This window comes from Amphibalanus amphitrite, unplaced genomic scaffold, assembly GCF_019059575.1.
Source record: "Amphibalanus amphitrite isolate SeventyFive unplaced genomic scaffold, NRLGWU_Aamphi_draft 001379F_arrow, whole genome shotgun sequence".
Classification (NCBI taxonomy): Eukaryota; Metazoa; Arthropoda; class Thecostraca; order Balanomorpha; family Balanidae; genus Amphibalanus; species Amphibalanus amphitrite.
The window spans coordinates 17,436-39,321 of NW_024882872.1; the positions used below are offsets into that span (position 1 = coordinate 17,436).

At 50.1% G+C, this 21,886-nt stretch overlaps 2 protein-coding genes across 2 annotated transcripts; both read left to right on the top strand.

The window, feature by feature from the left end:
• Positions 1 to 384: 384 nt before the first annotated feature.
• On the top strand, positions 385 to 20,846 carry LOC122372620 (nephrin-like; the record flags this gene model as incomplete). Its single annotated transcript, XM_043350059.1, has 15 exons — positions 385 to 564; positions 3,406 to 3,594; positions 4,080 to 4,370; positions 6,196 to 6,332; positions 8,582 to 8,747; positions 9,781 to 10,071; positions 10,925 to 11,108; positions 11,390 to 11,517; positions 11,745 to 12,044; positions 12,412 to 12,690; positions 13,149 to 13,327; positions 13,680 to 13,907; positions 14,473 to 14,659; positions 15,124 to 15,294; positions 20,680 to 20,846. Coding segments are annotated over 15 exons (3,077 nt in total), but the record flags the coding sequence as incomplete, so codon positions are not given.
• Positions 18,709 to 19,932, top strand: LOC122372622. The gene is made up of 2 exons (XM_043350063.1): positions 18,709 to 18,786; positions 19,154 to 19,932. The coding sequence occupies exons 1-2, from the start codon at positions 18,712 to 18,714 to the stop codon at positions 19,418 to 19,420; spliced, it is 342 nt and encodes a 113-aa protein (XP_043205998.1). The 5' UTR covers positions 18,709 to 18,711; the 3' UTR covers positions 19,421 to 19,932.
• Positions 20,847 to 21,886: the final 1,040 nt, after the last annotated feature.

Genomic DNA, 21,886 nt, shown 5'->3' on the forward strand with positions numbered 1-21,886 from the left:
AGGAAATCCTTCACGTTCAAATGAAGAGGTCATTTGAATTGCTGATTTTGACTCGATATATTCCTATTTTTTAGTTTCAGACCCATTTATCGTAATGAGGCGAACCCATTGTTACATTGGTACAACTTCTGATGACACATAATGCTTTTTTTTCTCCAGCTCGCTCGAAAGATGATGAAATTTGCGTGCATGCCTATTGGTGAAGGGAGATTCTACCCCCGTGGTGACGTCACGGTAAAGGGATTCTGGAACTCGTGAACGGGGGCTGGCTCCAACAACATCTAAAATTTCTAATAAATGCGATGAAAATAATCGCGCTTTCTTTCGCCCAGCTGTTAACGGTTGGTAGTTGCGTATGACAGCAGCGCTCTGTGTGTGTTTCAGGCTACTCGCGCAAGCTGCCGGGCTACCCTCGGTACCGTCTGCTGGGTGACCCGGCCGCGGGCGTGCATGACCTGGAGATCACCAACGTGACCCTGGAGGACGACGGCCGGTTCCAGTGTCAGGTGTCACCGAGTGGCGGCCAGCCAGCCATCCGCGCCGACGCCTACCTCAGCATCATTCGTGAGTGAGGCTGACGTTATTCCCCGACGTTATTCGTGAGTCAGACCGACGTTATATGTCGGTACTCGGTATCATCAGTGAGTCAGACCGAAGCTATTCCTCGGCGGCATCCGCGAGTGAGGCGGACTTTGACGTTATTCTCAGAGACAGACGTTAGCCGTGAGTCAGGCCGGCGCCGCTCCAACATAGCCTTCGTCCCGACCAGCAGTTCAGGCCGTCGTGTTTTCGATATGGAACATTTACCAGTCATTCAGAGCTTTGCTCTCCGAAAATAATTATGCTCTGTAGCGCTTTCAATTGCTGAGTACGGTGGTTCATCCTCGTGGAAACTTCAAAGGATGTGGTTGTTTAACGATATTTGATTGAAGTAATATTTTTTAAATTATTATTTAGGAATCGACGCAATGGCCGCATATATCAACCGACTCGCAAGATGGCTCTCACATGCCGGTAGCCTGAAAAGTTCGACACGTTTGTTGCTCGTAAAAAACTTGTCATCACTTCCAATCTCGGCATTTGACGATTTCGTCGAAAGTTTATATAGTAATTATCAGAGGAAATACGTTTCCAGATGAGGCGTTCTCTTGAAGCTGTCTAGGGATTATTATGTCATTCCTGTGCGGCACAAACAATATCGCTAACCAGTGGTCTCAGCCTCTGCGATGGTCATCCATCCGGCCACAAATTGGAGCCATCATGGCCGACTCATCCGATCTATATCCATCCGTCAACCGGCGGCTAAGGCCGCTCCGGATTACTTCAGCTCTGTCAAAAATATCTCATGTGAGGACGCTGTTGTCAACTGTGTCCCCAGAGAAAAATTTGAACTTAAATGAACACGTTTTACATTACATGTTTGAGGAAAAGATAGACTTATCGTGTGTGTTTTAGGGCACGCGTAGGTAAGCCATACAATTAAGCGTTAACCCTCGCCCGCACATGCCATTTTCCCATCCTAGAACGCACATGGGGGGGGGGGTGGTTGCCACCCCCCCCGCGCCATTTCGTTCCTGTTGGAGATAGAGCTTAGCAGTAAAGACCAAAAAGATTCTTTGGGAAGAGACGAATCCAATGATACCCAGTTTTACCTTCTCAGGTCAGTCATTGACCTTCCAGGTCAGGTCAAACTAAAAAATGTTGCTGTTTTGGGTCACCGTTGGATATCAAGTGCGCTGCTTATCAAATACCGATGACGATGCTGTTTTCTGGTGCCAAGGCAGCTAGAACCTCTTTGTCACACTATCCGACCAGAATTTTGCTGCTGAGGTCATTTCAGGTCAAGTTAGGTCAAGGTCAATTATATGTGTTTGTATGTCTGTGTGTGTCTGTGTGTATACTGATGCGTGCACCGATTGTTTTTGGGTCCATATCACATGAAATCATGATCTGAGAAGCTTTTACCAAAAATGCAGTCAAAAAACTTCACAAAAAGTAAATTCAGCTTGCCTAAAACGCAATTATCTTAGATGACCTAGGTTGACCTTGACCCTGACCTTGACCCCTGTACATCGTCGAACATGTTCCATGATAGGTGGGAGGTAAGACTGGCAAAAAAGGCCGAAATCAGGGTGTCAAAAGCTCACAAGGCCCATGGCAAACGCAAGATGTTGAGAATTGGCCATTTGGGTCATGACATGACCTGAAAAACAAGGTCATATCTCCGAAATCAAAAATCACAGAAACTTGAAATTTTCAGTGGACATCAAGAAAGGATAGACGAGCAGCTATACGAAAAATCAGCCTTCTAGCTCTAAAAATGTTGAGTGCAGAGCAGAAAGACTGCCTGGGGGGGGGGTGGCAACCACCCCCCCATGTGCGGGCGAGGGTTAATCTGTAAAACTTTCATTAGAAAACATTGGGACACGCAATCCCTGACTTTGACACTCCTCAAGACCCCTGACCGAGTGATGTCTCAACCGGCCTTGCTGCCCCAACAAAATCGTTTGGGACTATATGTTGCTTTATTTCCATGATCCTGCGATCCAGTATTTACCCCCCCCCCCCCATAATATGAGACATCATATATTGACCTCTGATATTTCGCATCTGTGTGGGCACTGGGCAGCTTATATAACTGATCTCATTTACCCACTTGTCTCAAACACTGATTTGGGTCATAAAAATAGAAATAGCCAAGATATTAATTTACATATTTTACTAAAAGCTACAGACTGAGGACGGAGGATTTTTTTCAGTAAAACCGCAGTCGGTGCGCCTGCGGGCATTCGTTGACGGCGTGGCGACATACGACGAGGTCCAGGTGCCCAGAGGCGAGTCGGTGACCTTGACCTGTGACGTCACCGGCGCCCGTCCCGCCGCCGGCATCGAGTGGCAGCGCAACGGCCGTCACCTGGAGGCAGGTGGGTGGGCCGGCCGCTCCAATTATCATTGCATGCTTCCAACGACTCATGCAACGACTGCCAGGGCTGGTTAGTTGCAGTATTAGGGAGTCCCGGCTTCTCCAGGGAGCCAGAGAGGACGAGAGAAACGAAGAACTTTAGAGCTCGTAGTTTACTGGCGCTTCTTTCTCCCAGAATAAAGACGTAGCTTAACCATTCAGAATTTACTGGTCCTTGTATGGTAGTTTTATATTGGCTCCACATGAGATGAGAGACCATTTACCAGAAATAACAACACAATAGCCCCCTCCTAAACCGTGCCGTGGAGTGGTCCCCACGCTGTTATTTCGCTCGAGGCCGTTTTTATTGCCAAGTCAATTCGGTGGGTGCAGCGAGCCGGTGGACCGATAAATTGCCTGTCGATCTGCTGAGTGATTGAGCCCGGGCGCGATACAAAACAAATTTGCATTTGTCTGAGCTGCGGGCCCGGTGCGGTTGGCAGACGGTTCGGCCGTGGTGCTGGCGGCCGTCGGGGACGCGCGCCGTCTGGACACCCGCTCGTCGCTGACAGTGGACGCCGGCCGGGCCGACGACGGGGCCGGCTACTCGTGCGTGGCCCGTCACCCGGCGCTGCGGCCCGCCGACGGCCACCGCGAGCGCTTCAACGCCAGCATCACCTTCTCCGTGCTGTGTGAGTGATGGTCCGCCGGCAGGCCCGTCTCGGCGCGCCGCCGAGCCGTCAGAACTTAGCGCGACTAATCTTCACGGCGGTCCCCCGGGGCGCCGAGCAATCGGACGAGCCTCTCAGCCGCGCGGCGAGTCGACCGGCGACGGCGCGCTGCGACATGTTTTCATAATGATGAAGGGTGTCATCTGTGTTTTCCTTTGAGCAGAATTTAGCTGCCGGATACGTTCTGTTATCATGTTTCGTTAATCTTCAGGCGTCCCAGAAATATATTGCAGTGTTAATGAAGCGAATAAATTGTTGCCAGAAGATAATTGCCGAATTCTTCTAGCCGTTTATTACTCATCTATGTTAACCGCCTTCTGCAGCAAGACAAGTGTCTTTAAGCTCACTAACTGCACCTTTGAAACTTTTAGGCTTAGTTTGAGCCGTTCTAACCCGTCCATTAGGCGATAGATCCGCCGCCCTGAGACGTGGCCGGCTGATTGCAGATCCCCCAGGACCCCCGTCCATCAGTGGGTACAGCGCCGGCGAGATTCTGCGCACGGGCGAGCAGCGCACGCTGACCTGCTCCTCGGAGGGCGGCAACCCGCCGGCGCGCCTGGTGTGGACGCGCAACGGGCGCGCCGTGGGCCAGGTGTACCGGGCCGGCCGGCGCGCCGCCACCGCCGCGCACACGTTCATCGCCGACCCGACTGACCTGGGCGCCGTCTACCGGTGCACGGCCTCCTCCAAAGTGTACCCGGAGCCCATGGCCGCCCAGGTGGAAATCGACGTCTATTGTGAGTAACCGCCGACAGCGCCGTGAACTGTATTGTATGCATTTTAAATTTTTATTGGTTCATATGCAAAGGATTAAGGGGTTACAGTGTGTTACGATAAAAAGCATATTTTTTCAGCTGTCCCAAAACCCAACAGGTCGGTTGAATTCGTTACAAAGACTCTAAACACTTTCTTAGTCCTGAGCGAAATATTTCAGCATTGATTGCATTGTCAATCTCAGTTGGAACTTCAAACGATTTTTCTTTGTTTTCCTGACTGAAGACAGGCCGGGCAGTCGGTGCAGCCATAACTCACAATGTAGGATTGCCACTTATGCATTCTGTTGCTTCTATTTTCGTCCATGTGTGGTTCTGAGGCCCATGGAAGCCACGTTATTTTAACATTCCTTGGTAAGCTGCAATTTCTAGGTGGATCCGTCTGGGGGTAGATGACATGCGGGTCCGCCCCAGTCACGTCGCGGTCCGGGGCCGGCCGGTAAGGGGGCTTCCCGAGAGGCCCATAAAGATGCCTGATCTCAACCGGCGTCGTACTTAGGACGAGATATCAGGGAATTATCGGCCTGAAGAGGCTGCATAAGCTGGCCGCCTGAATTCCGTCCGGGTCGGGCCGGCGGCGCCATCAGTCGGCCGGGCGCAGATAACGCGCCGTTATTGGCGGGCCACCGCCGGCCCCGCCGAGACCTGCAGCCTTTCCGCTCCGATGACGGGCAGCTGAGCGCGGCCGGCCGAAAAAGACGGCACACAATAGTGCCGCTACCTCTGATTGCTGAAGCGCTAATGCAGCGATGCTATACCTGTCTGTGACTTGCCAGAGAGACATTTATCTTCGCCGGCAGCAGCTCACGCTGATGGTTATTGTATCGGCTAAATCTAAATAAATGTTTTTTTGGCTATCCACCATGCGCTAGATCGATGAGGGTGCCTGACTAAGGTCTTATATGGCTGTCAGCTTCTCAGAAAAGCGCTCGCTGGTCTGAAAGTAACGTAGAATGACATTGGTTTCAGTGTCGATTACATAATGCACTTTTCGTAATTGTAATAAAATAATGTATGATGCGGGATTGATAAATAATTCATAACCACCCTAAAACGTCCAACGTACAAAAAGTGAAACAATGTTTTGAGAGCATTGTTTTGCCTTTTAATGGTTGTTGTAGGTACCTATAGTCCCACTCAACTCATGGGTCGTCGCTGACTTTGCTTACTGGGGTTGACGGCTGGTGCGTTCTGTGTGGATTTTTATTTATTGGATTTTAAATTGGGTTTGATGTGCTGGGTCTGAGCCGAAATATCGGTCTCGGAAGCGGTGTATGCTGAGGCAGCTGTCGGGTCGATCTCGGCTGCGCCGTAGGCTGAGGAGGCGTCCGTCAAGAGGCGACCGCCGCCAGCGACACAGACAATCAACCGGAAAGCGACCCGGTCTGAGCCCCTCCTCTCTCTCTCTCTCTCCCGCTCCCGCTCTGCCTCGTTCGAGGAACCGCGACGGCGACTCTACCATCGCTAAGTCGGAGCCTGTGCGGGCGCTCAGGCCGACGACAGTTTGATCACTTCCTGACTGATGGCGATCGACCAAAAATTTGAAACGCGCCATTTGTTCTGTCTTGTCTCCGCGGCACCAGCCATAGAAATTGGTCTGATATAGCAAGTGAGTTTAACGAGTGGCGGCTGCTGTTACTGCGTCACCTGAGGCGGCGGATGCAGTGGTTAGGTAGTGAGGGCGGGGCCGCGGATCCGGGATGGCCTCAGCGCCGCTAACCGGCGAGACCGGCGCGCTCGAGCCAATCAATAGCGGTGTCCGTCGGTGACCTCTGCCCCTGGATTTCAGTCGCGCCCAAGAGGGTGTCGGTCACGGCGCCGGCGTCTGCTCAGTCCGGTGACGTCATCCACGTCAGCTGCGTCACGTCCGAGAGCAACCCACCGGCCAACCTGACGTGGATTGTCAGCGACGGCGTTCTGGAAAACGTGAGCAGCTGCCGCCGACCACCTCGCCGCGGCGGGCGCCATCCATATCTGCCAGCACTGCTTATTCGGAACGTTAATCTATTACCTGAAACGGAACTTGACGCCTACACCGCGCCTGCCAAAGGGCTTCGATGGAGGGCAGGGAGCGATGCTGCCACAGCATATTTTTCAATCGCTGGTCTGAAAGGATCTGCGCCATGGACTTGAAATGTTTGCACTTAAAAATGCAGTAGATATCTGGCATCCGAAGCCTTGTAGTAGGAAATTTGATGGATTGCATATTACATATTTGGTATTAGGTATATTTCGCTCTATTGCATGCTAATACATATACCTATTTTATAAACCTCATATGAAAATCCTTACCAAAATGTGGAAGCCAACGTTGGTAATCGTCTCCCCGGATTTGAATTAATTATTTTAATGACCTACAATCATACCTATTAAATATTAGGTAGGTATATATTAATTATTAGTATTTCAGTTGAGACAAGTATAATAACACGGAACAAAGATGATAGACGAACGCGTTTCGGCTAAATCACCGTCATCAGCGTCTAAAAGGAGAACAAGAGATATCTACTGAGATTTAAGATTTAAGATATCTACTGCATTTTTTTAGAACAAGGTTCTAAAAGGAGAACCTTGTTCTCCTTTTAGACGCTGATGACGGTGATTTAGCCGAAACGCGTTCGTCTATCATTTTTGTTCCGTGTTATTGATTATTAGGTATATATTAGCCGTTTTCACGACGGGCTATCCGGCGAATGCCCCTAATTTGACCAAATCTGCACCAAATCTCTTTTACAGCAAATATCTTTATTTTATTAATTAATTTCAGTGTTTTAATCGATGATGCTCTCTGATAATATGACAAAGCATGCATGTAAGCGATTAGTACCTACAACCCTAGCTGATTGCCACTAAGAGACACACTGAGCCTAATTTGACCAAATCTGCACCTAACTAATCTGCACCAGATGTGCACCAAATGTGTACCAGATGGCCGTCGTGAAAACGGCTATTACCATATATATTTATATACCTATATATTACCTATACCTATATATTATATAATAAAAGTATATAAGCATTTTCAAGACTACCGCCACCGCGTCAATTAAACGTCTTAGTTATATGATCTTTTGTCAATATTATTTTCAGGGCAAAGGTGCCTACAAAAGTGTTATCATGTAGGTATGGACTATGGAACCTAATTCGATATACCCTGGGTATGGACATGGAATGCCTAACGACGTACGGTCAAATGCTTCCAAGGTAGCGGCTAGTTGCATCATTATATATTCAATGCAATGTTATTCGAAGCAGGCCGGCAGCCATAGGCAGGAGTTACATACTACGTACGTCTACTGTTTTGGCATTCATGTGGTTTCTTTTGAATGTCCGTTTGAAATAAGATGCCTATCAGTTGTAGGTATCTCATCAAGAGCCATGATAAAAGTACATAACTTATAAGGGCTGATTGCTTCTGAAAATATAGAAAACCATTGGTATGTACATATATGACGAATGTAGTTCGCTTCAGACAAAATGGCACCCTTCATACTAAACCGTTGTTCTACGATGTTATAGCGGGATTGCTACTGAAACGCGTACCAATGATCAGATGCCCATGATGAGTAGAGCAAAGCTCTTGTTCTGGCTTTTTAATAGGTCTGAAGTGAACCCGGTACGTGCGCACGTTCACTTTCACCCCAAATGTGCGTGAAATACCTGAAAACGTCACCGTCGCGTAGGATGCCGTTTTTTTCCACATTGCTGCACCATTCACCGAGCCCTTCTGAGGTGTTGTACCTAAGTGGAACTATTTTGGCACCCCTCGCTCAGCAGTTGACAGCTGGCACGTAACATAACGTGACAATCACTCGTATGTACCACGATCATTTAAAGGCATGAGAATGGAAGTATAGTCACCCTGCAAAGTCGCAATACATATATGCAATTTACACACAAAGGTATCAAACGGTAAACTAATGCATACGCATGCTGGGCTATGATGATAGAAGGCCTCTCTAAGACCAAAGGACGATTTAAACTGGAATATAACGAGAATATCGAAACGCAAGCGAGCCGGTAGGTACGCCCACCATTTTTGAACTAAGACGGACTCATCTCTCCGTCACGTAAGTACAAGGTGCGTTTGTAACTGTTACACGCTACTCTGAAGCTGAGACAAATGTTCTTGTCTGCTGTATTTCTGGCAACTACGACCCGTCGCTGTTCTGCAGGCGACATGGGCGGCGCATCCGGCCCCGGACGGCGGCTGGATCTCCAGCTCGAACGTCACAGCGCTGGTGCCAGCCGACGCCGACCAGCAATTCCCGTTGCGCTGTTTCGCCCAGAACCCGGCGGTGCCGCAGCCGCGCGACGGCACGGCGCTCGTCACCGTTCTGCGTGAGTGGGGCCGGCCTGCGTCACTGCTGCGACCCGCGAGACTGCCGCACTCAGCGGCCAGCTCACGTAGCACCCGACCGGGGTGCGAGAATGAGTCGGCCCTGGCCGGTTTGGGCAGAATAAGCCGCTGAGATGTAGCGCCTTCTCCCTGCATTCAGGTCACAGTGTTGCGGAAAATCGGCCCGGAAAACTATCGGTCTTCGTCAGCCCGCCAGGGACTGGGAGTCTCTTCAGGGTCGTGCTCCGTGCTGGAGCAGCTATACGCCCAAATTGTAGAAAGCTGCCCTTGCGATAATTAGCTTGGTGAATATACTCTTAAATGCAGACATGTGCATGGATCCGAGAAAATGGATCTGGGATCGGATCCCACGGATCCTGATCTCGGATCCGTCGGGATCATAGACCCAGCTCTGTAATTTATCGAGAGATCCATAGGGATCACAGATCCGAGTTTCATTTTTTGCTTGAGATCCATTGAGATAATAGATCCTCACTTATTTTTTGTTAACACATATATCGCAAAAAAGCACTTGTTTCAACTCACAAACGTTCTGTTTTAGTGATTTTATGTGATTGCACGTCATAATCCATAGTTTTGTGTCACTTATTGGTATAGAAACCCTTTAAAACATGGTTTCAAATGTGGTGCATGGTGGGATCCACTCAGATCATAGATCCATGTTCTTAATTTATCGTCAGATCATATGAGATCATAGATCCAAGATGTATTTTTCACGCCGGATCCGGTGGGATCATAGATCCCAACTTGTACTTTGCTTCGAGATCCACTGAGATCATAGATCCATCACTCGGATCCATGCACATGTCTGCTTAAATGCTTTATTCATACAATGGTAAAACCTTTTGGCTGTAATTGATCTGACGTGAGTAAGCCCTTTTATCTGAGCTCACATGAAAGGAAGTATTTATCTGTTTATGTGTAGGTAGATTATGAATGGGTAGAGCCAATCCCCACTGGCGCATCGCGAATTTAATTGAATGTTCATCCTTACGCTGCCCTTTCATTCGACAGAGGCGCCGCAGCCGCCGACGATCCTGGGTTACGCGCCGGACGAGGTGCTGCAGGCCGGCGAGCGGGTCACTCTGAGCTGTCTGGTGCGCGGCGGTAACCCGCGGCCGCGGCTCTCCTGGCTGAGCGGCGCGCGCCCGCTCGAGTCGCGTCAGCAGCAGGCCGGCCGCGACACGCTCAGCCTGCTGACGCTGACTGTCAGCGCTGAGGACAACGGGCGCCGGCTGACCTGCCGCAGCCGCAGCGACGCCGCCGACCGGCCCAGCGACGCCAGCGCCACGCTGCGGGTCTCCTGTGAGTGGCGGGTCACCTCCCAGCTGCTCCCCTTTCCCGGGGCATAGTCGGAGAGGAGGAAAGGAAACCCGAGAACTTGGAAACATGATGAATAATAATGTCGCGACTCGCGATGTCGACCGCCCGAGATAATTTGTGATGAAATAAGAGTACGGTTTCAATAACTCTGTTGCGACAATAAGATAGTTCAGCCCTTGGTTCAGCCTCTCTGCACACCGTCTTCCTTTAGGCAGCCCAATGCAAAATGTAATACAATGGTCACTTAATTATGTCACTGTTGTTCAAATAGGCCTTTGCATGTTTTGCATCGTTATATCCGGTTTAAAGTTTATCTTTATGCCTTCCTTGCTTTACCGCTGTTCTAACATTTTACGACTGTAATTGCGCAGAGACGCGAATAGGACCCCGCCACCGTAAGCTAAAACTGAAGCTGGGTGAAGCGTTTAACATCCAATGACGGGGCATAGAATATTAATTGCCATGGACCGCTAATGCTTTGTGTCTACCAGCATTATCTAACATGGAAAGTGGAAGTTCAATTTAGCTCAGCCAGTAAGCTGTCAGAACAAATGACAACATAGTGCATACTGCATGGCAGGTGCACTGTCGCCGGCTAATCACATAGCCTGTCAAGATAGATCAGACCGAGGGACAGACACTTGTGGAGGATACTTGGGCTCACTATTGAGACACTGTGCGCTACTGTCGAGCGATTTATTGTGAAGCAGTGATTTAATGTGAACCAGTAATGTCTTCCAGATAACGCCCTCCATTCAACTGAAAATGCTCCCCGAGTATTGTTTGCTCTACAGAGGTGGATTTTCAACTGAACCTCTGACTGTGTTCTTTCCAGTTCCTCCCAGCCGACTGGACATCAGTGTCAGTCCGTCGCCGCTGCGTGCCGGCCAGCCGGGGGAGCTGACCTGCGAGTCGCGTCCGTCTCTGCCGGCGGCTCGGCTCAGCTGGTGGTCCGGGGGTCGGCCCGTCACCGAGCACGTCGTCAGAGAGGACACGGTGCCGACCGGACAGCACGGAGGGTGAGCGACTGCAGACACGGCCACTCGAGAGACCGGAGGTGATATTGTTGCCCGGCTGAAGTAAAAAACGGCTAGAAAAGGTAAAAACGTCTAGGATTCCAACGCTTGGAAATAATAATAAGAATGTATACGAAAAATGCAGAATGTTCGGGACCGAAACTCCTAATCATTTCCTAATTCTTGATGCCTCGAGGGAGAGGTGTCACTTACCAGCATTTGGTTCAATAAAAGTTAGCTCTAGTAGACGAAGTTTTATCCCGTGTCACTTCTTTCGCCGCCAGTTTCGTGAGCCGCAGCGTCCTGAAGAAGTCTCTGAGCTGGACGGACGACGGCGCGGAGCTGGTCTGCAAGGCCGAGATGCCGGCTCTGACCGGCACACTGCAGACCGTCCGCAAACTGCACGTACAGCGTGAGTGTTGGGCTTCCACTTGGGGCTTTCGCTTCGTGGCCAGATGACTAGAAATGGTCGAAGAAAGTTCTGGTTGAGGGGTTCAAGTTAGCGTTTAAATTGCGTAACAAAAAATTAAGTTAAATGTTTTCACTCCTTAGCGTGAAATATACCTCCTCTCTCCCAATCTCTCTTTCTTTTCTCCATCTCCCTCAACTCTGATTCTCTCCCCGTCTCTCTCTCCCCAGACGCCCCTGTGTTCGAGCGGCCGCAGCTGAACGCCACAGCCGTCCGTGGTCAGCCGCTGTCTCTGAATCTCACGGCGCGGGCCAACCCGCCCGTGAGGGACTACGTGTGGTCGCGGGCTGACGGGGCGGGCGCGTCAGCTGACGGGCGACTACTGACGTCAGCTGACGGGCGACTACTGACGTCAGCTGACGGAGTGCTGAACCTGACGTCAGTCAGACGCGAGGACGCCGGCTGGTACCTGCTGAGAGCCACCAGCGCGCTGGGCTCGGCCTCGGCCCGAGTTCACGTCGACGTGCTGTGTGAGAACGGGTCGCTTAGTCGGGCACACCTATTGTTAATTTTTTATTCATTATTATTATTATTTTGTAAAAGGCGCAAACAGACAGCATGCCCAATAATCACAGACGCAGTCGTGCAGTCAAAACGATACAGTATGAAGGATATTGACTCGTGTAGGACTGTGGACAATGAAATTAACGAATAAACCAAGGCCCTATCAATAAAAAGTGCTATTTTATACCTCATATTTTGACGTTCATACCGTGCTGTTCTTTGACACGGGGCGATATGTCTTCAATACGATTAATATTATGCACGCCACTTATAGAATGCGCAAATCAAAATACAAACATGTGACTGACGAACACATTGTCTCCGTTATTCCAGATCCCCCGAAAGTTTTCAAGACACCGTCGATCATCACTGCAGCTCGGCACGGCCGTCTGGACGTGCCGTGTCGGGCCGAGGCCAACCCGCTGAGCGGCAGCATGTTCAGCTGGTCCCGGCCCGGTCAGCGGCAGCCGCTCAACCTCACCTCCAGCTACCTCAACGGCACCTCCTTCCTGAGGATACCGGCCCTCACCGAGGACAGCGCCGGCGACTTTTTGTGCTCCGTGACGAACGACCTCGGACTCGACAGTGCCACGTTCACAGTGGTTATTCAAGGTAAACAATTTTTATAATAACTCTCCAGTCGGCATCGTACTTGGCGTGGTACTTAAAATAACAAATGAAGGTTATGTGCCTATTTTAGTTCCTGCGCGTCGCTACTAGCTACATAAATATAGCGACGAGGAATAAATATTGCAATAAGGCTGCATAGTTTTCGCTTGATGTTAGAAGCACTTGCATATGTTTTATCTTCTTCATAATGTGTTTACGTTGCTAGTTGCTAATAATGGCTGATAAAAATGTTCCGATTTTCGTGACTGAAATTCTTTAGCATAAGATTAGATTAAAATTCGAACGAATTTAGCCGTTCAGTGTTCAAAACATGCCACTGGTGGGCTGGAGTGGGTTACACAACGCATGGCGCTCTCGAACATTGATATTGACCATATTCACCGCAAAACCCTTGCATGTTTTCTACCGAACGTTTCCTGACATTTACCTGATTTTGGCAGAACCGGCTAAAATCGCCAAAAGCGTCCGTTTCGCCAGGGCCGCCGCCCGGCTGGGGGAGAAGGCCCACATGACCTGCCGTGCCCGCGGGGCTCCGGCGGTCGCCTTCAGCTGGTCACGTGACGGTGACGTCATCAGTGGCACGGGCTCCGGCGGCAAGTACGGCACCGAGCGGAAACAGGTGAGCTGCGGAGCGCCGCTGAAAGGAAAGCCTTGTCCGCTTCAAAACAGGTGCACTTACCTACATATGGCGGGCAAACGGTAAACAACTCCTCAAAGGTAGACAGTCTGACAATAAGCTGCTTAGTCTAGCCTATGCCCTGCTGATAAGGTCGACTTCAAAGCGAGATTTAGAGCGATGAAATGAGTACCTGTTGTCACTTGTGTATCTACAAGGGACAACAGGTACATGAAGTCCTGAGCTCCAGCTATGTAGATGGGAGGGAGCTATTCAACTACCTCCCTCTTCTAGTGTGTGGAAATGGGAGGCCTTTGCGTTTTATGGACTAACACAATCCTCTCATTCTCGGCAGATTGACGTCCTGAGATGGGCATCAGTGCTGGTCATCAGTGACATCACCGAGTCGGATTACGGCGAGTACGAGTGTCGCGCGTCGAACCGTCTCGGCTCGGACACTCACCGGGTGCGGCTGGTGGAGCCGTCGGCGCCCGACCCGCCGCGCGACCTGCACGTGCTCAACGTGTCGTCCGGGGCTGTCACCCTGGCCTGGACGCCGGCCTTCGACGGCGGCTTCATCCAGGTTAGCGGAGGGAGAGAGAGAGAGAGGGAGAGAGAGAGAGAGAGGGGGGGAGAGAGAGGCAGGGACATATTGCTAGATTAAACCGAGTCATCTCATATGTAGCGGTAATTTGGACTGCGGAGTAATTTGGTAAGGGATTACAATTTGATTGCACCTCCCATTACTGGGCAAAGTGGGATTAAACAGGCTCCCATCCAGGTGGCGCCAAGCTCCCGTCCGGTCGCTAGGCGGGTGGAGGTATTCTTGTCGATATTCGCTATTCTTGTGAGGATAAAAACTCAAATGGCTTGGCGCCATCTAACGTTTACCGGTAAATGTCCATTACCATGTGGACATTTCCCGCTTTTTTATCAAAGCGACAAGCTGGTTCGACTGATAGGTATGTAAGAATAAGTGTGCTTGAAAACGATATTGTCGAGGCATGAGATATGCCTGTGTTCTTCTGAGATGTGATAATGGATCTGGAAAGACGTATGGACGGAATAGGTCTTTCCAGAATGCGTCATTGTGTATTATTATTTTTATGCTTAGTCAGCCGTCTAAGCTCGCCGTGTCTCGTCGCCAGGGTTTCCGGTTCCGCTACTCGGAGTGGGAGTCGGGCGAGGAGACGGTGCGGGACGGCGACCCGAACTCGGCCCGCTTCACGGTCGGCGGTCTGCGAGCGGACGCCCAGTACACCTTCCGAGTGGCCGGCTACAACCAGCTGGGCGTGGGCACCTACACCGAGCCGCCGCTCATCGTACGCACCAGCGGTAGGTTCGGGGCTGGTCTGCGTTATAGGTAGAACCCTGGCTAGCTGGGTCACAGGACTGGTTAGGACCTGAGCGGTACAGGTCCCCGGCTGCAGTAAGGACCAGCGATAGGCCAGGGGGTCGGTCTCCACCTGCGGTAGAACCCTGGTTGATCACTGATCAGGTCAAGCGGTATAGGTCTGGGGTAATAAGGACCAGTGGTAGATCTGGGCTGGTCGCCGACTTGCGGTAGAACGCTGGTCTGGCTATTCGAGGCGGATGGTATATCGACCACATAATTGCATTGCTAATTACTGAGTGATCAGGACCGGTGGAGTGTGTAGCCGTGATCGTATCTGGTCGTTCAGAAATAGACGCCGGGGCTCCGAGTTAATCCAATGGCGGTGTTTGCTCCTGTGATTACCCGGCTGTGAGCCGGGCCGCTATACCCAGTCACTGACCTGCTGTGGACCTCCCTCTGACAGGCACTCCGCCGGTGGGGTACGTCACGGACCGGGAGGACTCTGAGGACCGGCTGCCCTACCCCCGGCTGCTGGTCGGCGCCGCCTCCCTCTGCGGCATCGTCTTCCTGGTGGTGCTGAACGCGGTCCTCATCAGCTGCTGCCACTTCCACCGCAAACAGAGCCTCAGACACGGTGAGTGGGAACGCGGACCTACAAGGAATTAGCATGTTGACGAATGATTAAAAATTGCAACTCTGCAATTTCTAAGGAACACAGTATGTTCCGGTACTAAGCAGTTGTGTTCATTATGCACATGGCGATTGCATTAGGTATATTAGTTAGTAAAAACTATGACGGGTGATGAAGCACCTTCGTGTTGTAGGGAATAGTTCGGCTAGCCGAGCATATTCCTTCCTAACTGAAAGGTGCATCGCTTCGATGTTATTACTTTCAGCGAAAAAATAAGAGCAATAACTCACTCGCAATGGAACGATTAAAATTTAGGCTGTTCTTTAATTGATTTCTTAAATGGTTCCAATCTGTCGTACAAGGAAAAAATCCAATAAAAACATTTATGAAAGATGGGCGATTTAAGGGTCAGGAAAGGATCATCCGCACAGCGGATAAATCATCAATCCCTGATCACTCGGGTTGGGCTCGACTACCAGTTCTGAGATTTATTGGGATATAGGGCTGCCGGAGCCCCGCATCAAGGGTATCACTCACCTTTACACAGATATATCGGAATAATCACCGTCTCTTGCAACCCTCCCACTGATAAAATCTCGTGGCCATGCCCCTGCCCATGAGAAGGCTCGGCATCATTGTCCACAGCCGTGCGGATGCACTTCAGACTTCACAGATTAGGTACACCAATGCGGTACGCATCGGCATTTGCCTACCCAAATGGACAACATCTTCGCTGATAGTACCTACTTTTACACCTCTGCTACCTCTTGCGGCTCATGGCACTCGAAAAGATTTTATAGCGATATCGGGACTGGCCGTATTTTATTCATTCAGCCAAAATTTTCATCTGCAATCATACAGCGAGCAGCGCTGGCTGCCCGTCAATTTTTCGTTACGCCAGTATCGGCCGGATGCGTCGGTGCCAGTCGCAGCGCCGAGTCGCACCGTCACATCTCATTTCTCGCGGTGTCACAGCTGCAGAGTCGCCGTGTCACGCGACGGGCGGCCGCCGGCCGTGACACTCGCCGGCACCGCCCGGGCCGTGACATGACGAGCCACTGCCATAGGCGCTCTGACGTGTTCCGGTTCCGGTGACGCGAACAATCCAGCCCTGCTGAGTGCTAGACGTATCCGGGTACGATTATAGTGTACGCAAAAGGGTAATTGCATTCGATTTGGAAATGGTTCTCACGTCAATCATTCAGGAATCGCCTATCCACGGTATTTTAAGTGAATTAAAACGTAAGCGTGGTTTACGTCCAAAGTTCGGTGCAACGTTAACCGATAAAAGGTGCGGTTGGTACACCTGTTTTTACTATTTAATATGCACTTTACATACAATTACAAACGGCATTTTGCTGCGGCCAACCTCGTTTAAGCTCGTTCAAACTTAGGGACTTTTACCACTCACCGAGGCCTCGAGACTTTCGATCCCAAAACTGATCACGGTGTTGGGATTGGATTGTCCATAGTCAGTTGCCAGGTATCAAGCGTTATTGCACCCTCACAGGAAAACTGTAATCGGCTGAGTGTACCGTTTCTCCCTCCCTTTGCCGGTCGACTATCTGCCTAGTGCCTGTCATTAATCCACCTGTCCAAGACGATCCCGTCCAAGATAGAAAGGCACCTTGATGGTACTGTAACTCTATTGCATAGCTAGGTCGTTGATCTGAGCTCAAGCAATCTACGCTGAGCTGGTTTTGGCACTCAGCATTGTGTCTCGCCATCGGGCCCATCCTGCAGTAGCATTGATAACGTTTGTCCGTTCAGCAGCCAGCTAAGACGGTAGAGCGATGGACTCTCGGTGGTGAGAGTCTGAGTTGAGTCTTTCCGGCGCTCTACATAAGTGACTGCTAACGAGGATTTTCTGCGGTTGCTGGAGCCAGTCGCAGGCAGCTGAAGTCTGTCGGTGGGATGAATAGTGTTCGGATGTGTGTTGCACTCATGTTGCACTTATGCTATTCGTTGGCTTCTTAATTATTTCGACAACGCGGAATTAAAGATAGAACGGCAGAAGGGGTGGGGCCCTCGCAAGACGTGCTGCGTATGTATGAGTTCGTACTAACAAAAGTCTCGAACCATTTTTTTTAATAGGTCTTTGGACGTCTTTTTACAAAGACTAGCCATTGACTTGACAAATGTCGTTCGGTTCCATTGATAGCGACAGGGTTGAACTGATCGACTGCCTGTTATCCTCGTACATGTACGTGATCGACTCGACAGTCAGTAGGCTGGTAGTGGTAGTTATTCTGACGGATATTGGAGTAAAATGCTGACCTCTGTTACCGGCTACCGCTGTCACGGTTTGGTTTCGCCATAAATGGTTGGATAGGATTTAACGGGCAGACGACTCAATTTATCATGATTCATGATAGCCTTCTTTTGTTTCCTCTGTCCGTCCTATCTATCCAAAATAGCACCTGAATGTTCAAATAGGGGAAATTTGGGTAATATCGGCCAGTACGGACAGGCAGTTATCTTCTGAACTCTCCCCCACTCTCCCCCAGGTGCATACGCAAATATTTTATTTGGAAAAAGGTAGCGCTGGATTTCCTTTGTCACCACCTCCTCTCGCAGGCAGTTTGCCCAAGGCCCTGCCGATAGGCTGTCATAATTGTTTTACGATAATCGCCATTTGTCCTTCCATCCATACAACTTATTAATTACCTGTTATCGCAGAGATGAAGAAGTTGTAACTGCGAAGTTGTACCTTTTCCACTTACCTGAACATTTTTGTTATCGATTATGGGCCAACTATCTGTGTTCAATGTGTTTGTTGCTCCCATTTTGACGCATTTTGAACGGCCTACGTGTTTGCTATTATCGGACACCCATCCGATATTACCCCATGGGGGAGGTGTTTGAACCCCCTCCCCCTCTTCTAACTCGGCTCCTAGGCCACGGAGCGACACGCGGAAGGTGGCGTTCGAAAGAGCAAGAAGCCAGCGCATAACTCGGGAACCAATATCAATATCAAGACTCTTGGGATCCATTCATTTGGACGCCCGTCCCTAATTTGCTGCTGCTGTCCGATAATACCCAAGTAAAAAATCGCTGCGCTCCAACGCAACACCGGACCCTCAGCAGACTTTCTAAAAACAAAGTTTTGGGCTTTCTACATATATTTAAATGACTCCCAGTTACATAAAAATGATAACCTTCATGTTACGATGGCTTGAAGTTACCGGTCCGATAATACCCAAGTTTTCCCTACATGATCCCTATCAGATGGCTGTGTGCGCGAATTTTTGAAGAGTTTTTACCCGACCCGGCTGCCTGCGTTGTCACCGGTGATAACGTGCACTCCTCCCTATCCGGACGGAGTGATGACGGTCACGTGACCGTGTTTGGTGGGCGAGTCATGCTCGTGTCCCGGGGGTATATAGGCGGCGGTCGGCCGGCGGGCGCCATCCGATCACGATGCGTCTCTCCACTGCGCTGCTGCTGTGCGTGTGCCTGGCGGCCGTCCTGCTGGCCGCAGAGGCCAGTCCCAAGGTGAGCACTGTCTGCCTGAGTCTCCGTCGAATGTAATGAACCGTGCTTTGTTATCTGGTATCTCAAGCTTCTGAAAAGTTGGGCGTGAGCGAAAGATTTGTCGATTATTGATGTGCGGAAATTCTTACACAGCCATACCCAGTAATATGCCAAGCCTGTTTTACCTGTTTCACCCGACTGGGGAATTAGCAAATGGAAGTGTAGGTATATAATTCTTAGATAAATGTTCTACCATCGTAAAACATGTAGATATTTTCCGCTTATCATTCATTATTTATCCAGTAAGACTTAACCACCTCTTCATGTTCAAGCAGCTGTTGCCTGTTATTCGGGTTGTCCTCACTGACCACCGATGTGTTCTGCACAGCGCGGCCAGAGGGGCGGCAGGGGCCGGAGTCGTGCGGCCAGGCAGCGGGGCGGCGGCGGCAGCTCTTCCGACGAGAGCGGCGCGAGCTCCGAGGAGAGCGGTGCGAGCTCCTCCGAGGAGGAGCAGGGCGGTCCTCCGCCCGAGGGAGGCACCACCACCGTGGACCCCGACACCGACACCGTGGACCCCGACACTGATGCCACGACTGACGTCGACACCACGACTGATACCGATACCACTCCTCTGACGGCCACTGAGAGCTTCTGAACGGGAGGTCCGCCGCGGCTGCCATGGTCTGAGGAGCTCGCCACGGGCGGCTGACACCCGGGGACACCGACTGACGGACCCGCGGCTGCGGCAGCGACGTTCCAGAGGCGACGGTAGCGGGGTGAACGGTGTTCTTGGGAAGGTTCAGCCGCCGATGGATCACCTCCGATCGGACAGTCAACATTTGTGATCCCTCGCTGACGGCTGCTACTCCGAGGACGCTTGCCACCTTGTCGGATCTGATGATTGATTTCTCAACCTTTCGCAATTCAGATTTGCTTTTGCACGCTTTTTACATTACTTGATGTTACCGTCAAAGTTGTTGCTAGCCCCCCCCCCCCTTCGCTTATTTCTCAACCAAAGCTTTTTGAACCTAGTGCATAGCCGTGTTTTCCTATCTTCACAATTCATACATGTGAATTGTGATGCTGTATTTCGTTCTTCGTCATGCATGACCGGTACTGTAATCGCCTCTGTACGAAAATCTGAAGCAATAAACGCACATGATGCCTAATGTGATTCTTATGTCACTGGAAGACCCGACTGTCCCATGTGACCGTTACCTATATGAAACATCACCAATAAAAGGAGGCACGGTGGAATAAAGTTGGTGCGACTTAAGGGTCGTAGCCTGTTACCGGCTTACTATACCGTGGATATACATATAGGATGAACAGATGTGATCAGGAACGTGTTTTCAGCTGGGAAAAGAGCCGTCTAAGCACTGAAAACTAAACTTGGATTGCATTGCAGCTTTACGTACCGAACTTGCGAAGGCTGGAGACGATATGATAAAAAGTGTGGAAGGTGGATAAAATAACAGATTTGTGGCTATTAAAATAAATAAGTCTTTTAAACTTGTCTTGCGAGGCCGTTATATGATAGGTAGGAAATGAAATGAAATAAATGGCTAAACTGAGTGTATTAATCAACCGTACTAAATGTACCTAATAGAATAAAATAGCCACATTAACTTTACTGGAGTGTGAAATAAAAATATGCCGCCTATATTTACTGCATCTTAGATCAGACAGCATGCTCCCGGTTGTTGTTTATCCTTAGTTAATAAAAAGGTCACTCAAATCAGCGTAAGTTATCAAGGAACAACCAGACGCCTCAGTATAGGACGCATCACCACGTAATTGTGTCTTCGGCAATAGAGAACGTGTCATGTGAGAGAACGCATAGCTTGTCGAACCGTGTATAGCCGTAGATGTCATGTGCCCACCTAACCTCTGTAACGTTGTTTCGGGTTCCAGCAGCAGCACGTAGCGAGGCTGGCCGACCGTCGGGGTCGGCGGCCCCGGTGGACCCCGACGGTACCAGCTCCCTCTCCGCTCGGAGCGCGCGCTCTAACTCCATCGGGGACAGCATCGACAAGGTAAATGCGACCGGTGCAGATATATCTGTGGTACTTGGCTCGTAAATTAGTAAATCGTTACTGTTTGAATAAGAAGTTACCTTATTAGTGAGCAAACATTGGCATAGCTACATTAGCTAGCCTATTAGCCCGTGCCGTGACGGGAGAAATAGGCGTCATTACTGGCCCACCGCCAGTGTCCGCCACGGGCCGCAAAATCCCAGTCCAGCCCAGCCCAGGCCCATGGGTTCACAGCCCGACCCAGCCCGAGCCCATTCATGGTAAAAGCGTCAAAGCCCAGCCCGGCCCAGCCCGCCAAAAATGAATGGGTTAAAAATTATTGACACCCAACAGGTAGGGTAAGGTGCCTAATTAGCGACCCCCTTAATTTGAACCGTCATTGCTCACGCTCTGTGGGTGCCACTGTATTACTGGCTTGATTTTCGGAGAGACCGTTCATTTTTCTATTAAAATATAGTCATTTTCTGCCCCAATATTCACTAACTTATTTGTAGTGAGCATTTTGGCAAACCATTGCAAAAAAAAAACGCTAATAGGGAACTCGTCCCGATTAGCGACCGGGGAGGGTCGCTAATAAGTCTATGGGTTTCCCCATATTAAAAATGGCAAAAAATGCGACGCCTGAAAAGATGAAATATGATCTCAAAAAGGTAACCTATACGCAAAGCACTCAATCACTCGAACAGGAACGTTTATCCAACACATTTACGGAAGTAAAAACTGATCACGTGATGCACCGAAAGGCGAAAAGAAGGCGGAAACCCAAATTTTGCGGGCTATCTCGTATGATATTCGAGGTCCGCGCTGAATTCGGCACCCCTGCAGTCGGTGACGACATTTGGCATCCCCTGCCACACATTGCAAGCTTCAGCAACACCTATTTTCATTTCTCTCTTTTCCCCTTTCCTTCCCTTCTTGAGCTATTTGCGACCATGTCAGGCGCAAATAGGAAATATGAGTTGCGACACATTTTTAACCGCCATGCTGTGCACAGTTGAGCGATTCACTATGGGAAAACGGCAATCAATTGAAGAAGGAACGTCGATTCAGATTAAAAAAGGTGCATCATCCTAATGTGCATCGCT

What these genes read in the sequence shown, in the direction of transcription:
- LOC122372622 (XM_043350063.1), top strand. Translation starts at nt 18,712, where the DNA reads ATGCGTCTCTCCACTGCGCTGCTGCTGTGCGTGTGCCTGGCGGCCGTC. An exon ending in CCGCAGAGGCCAGTCCCAAG is followed by an intron (nt 18,787 to 19,153) that starts GTGAGCACTGTC and finishes TGTTCTGCACAG; the next exon opens with CGCGGCCAGAGGGGCGGCAG.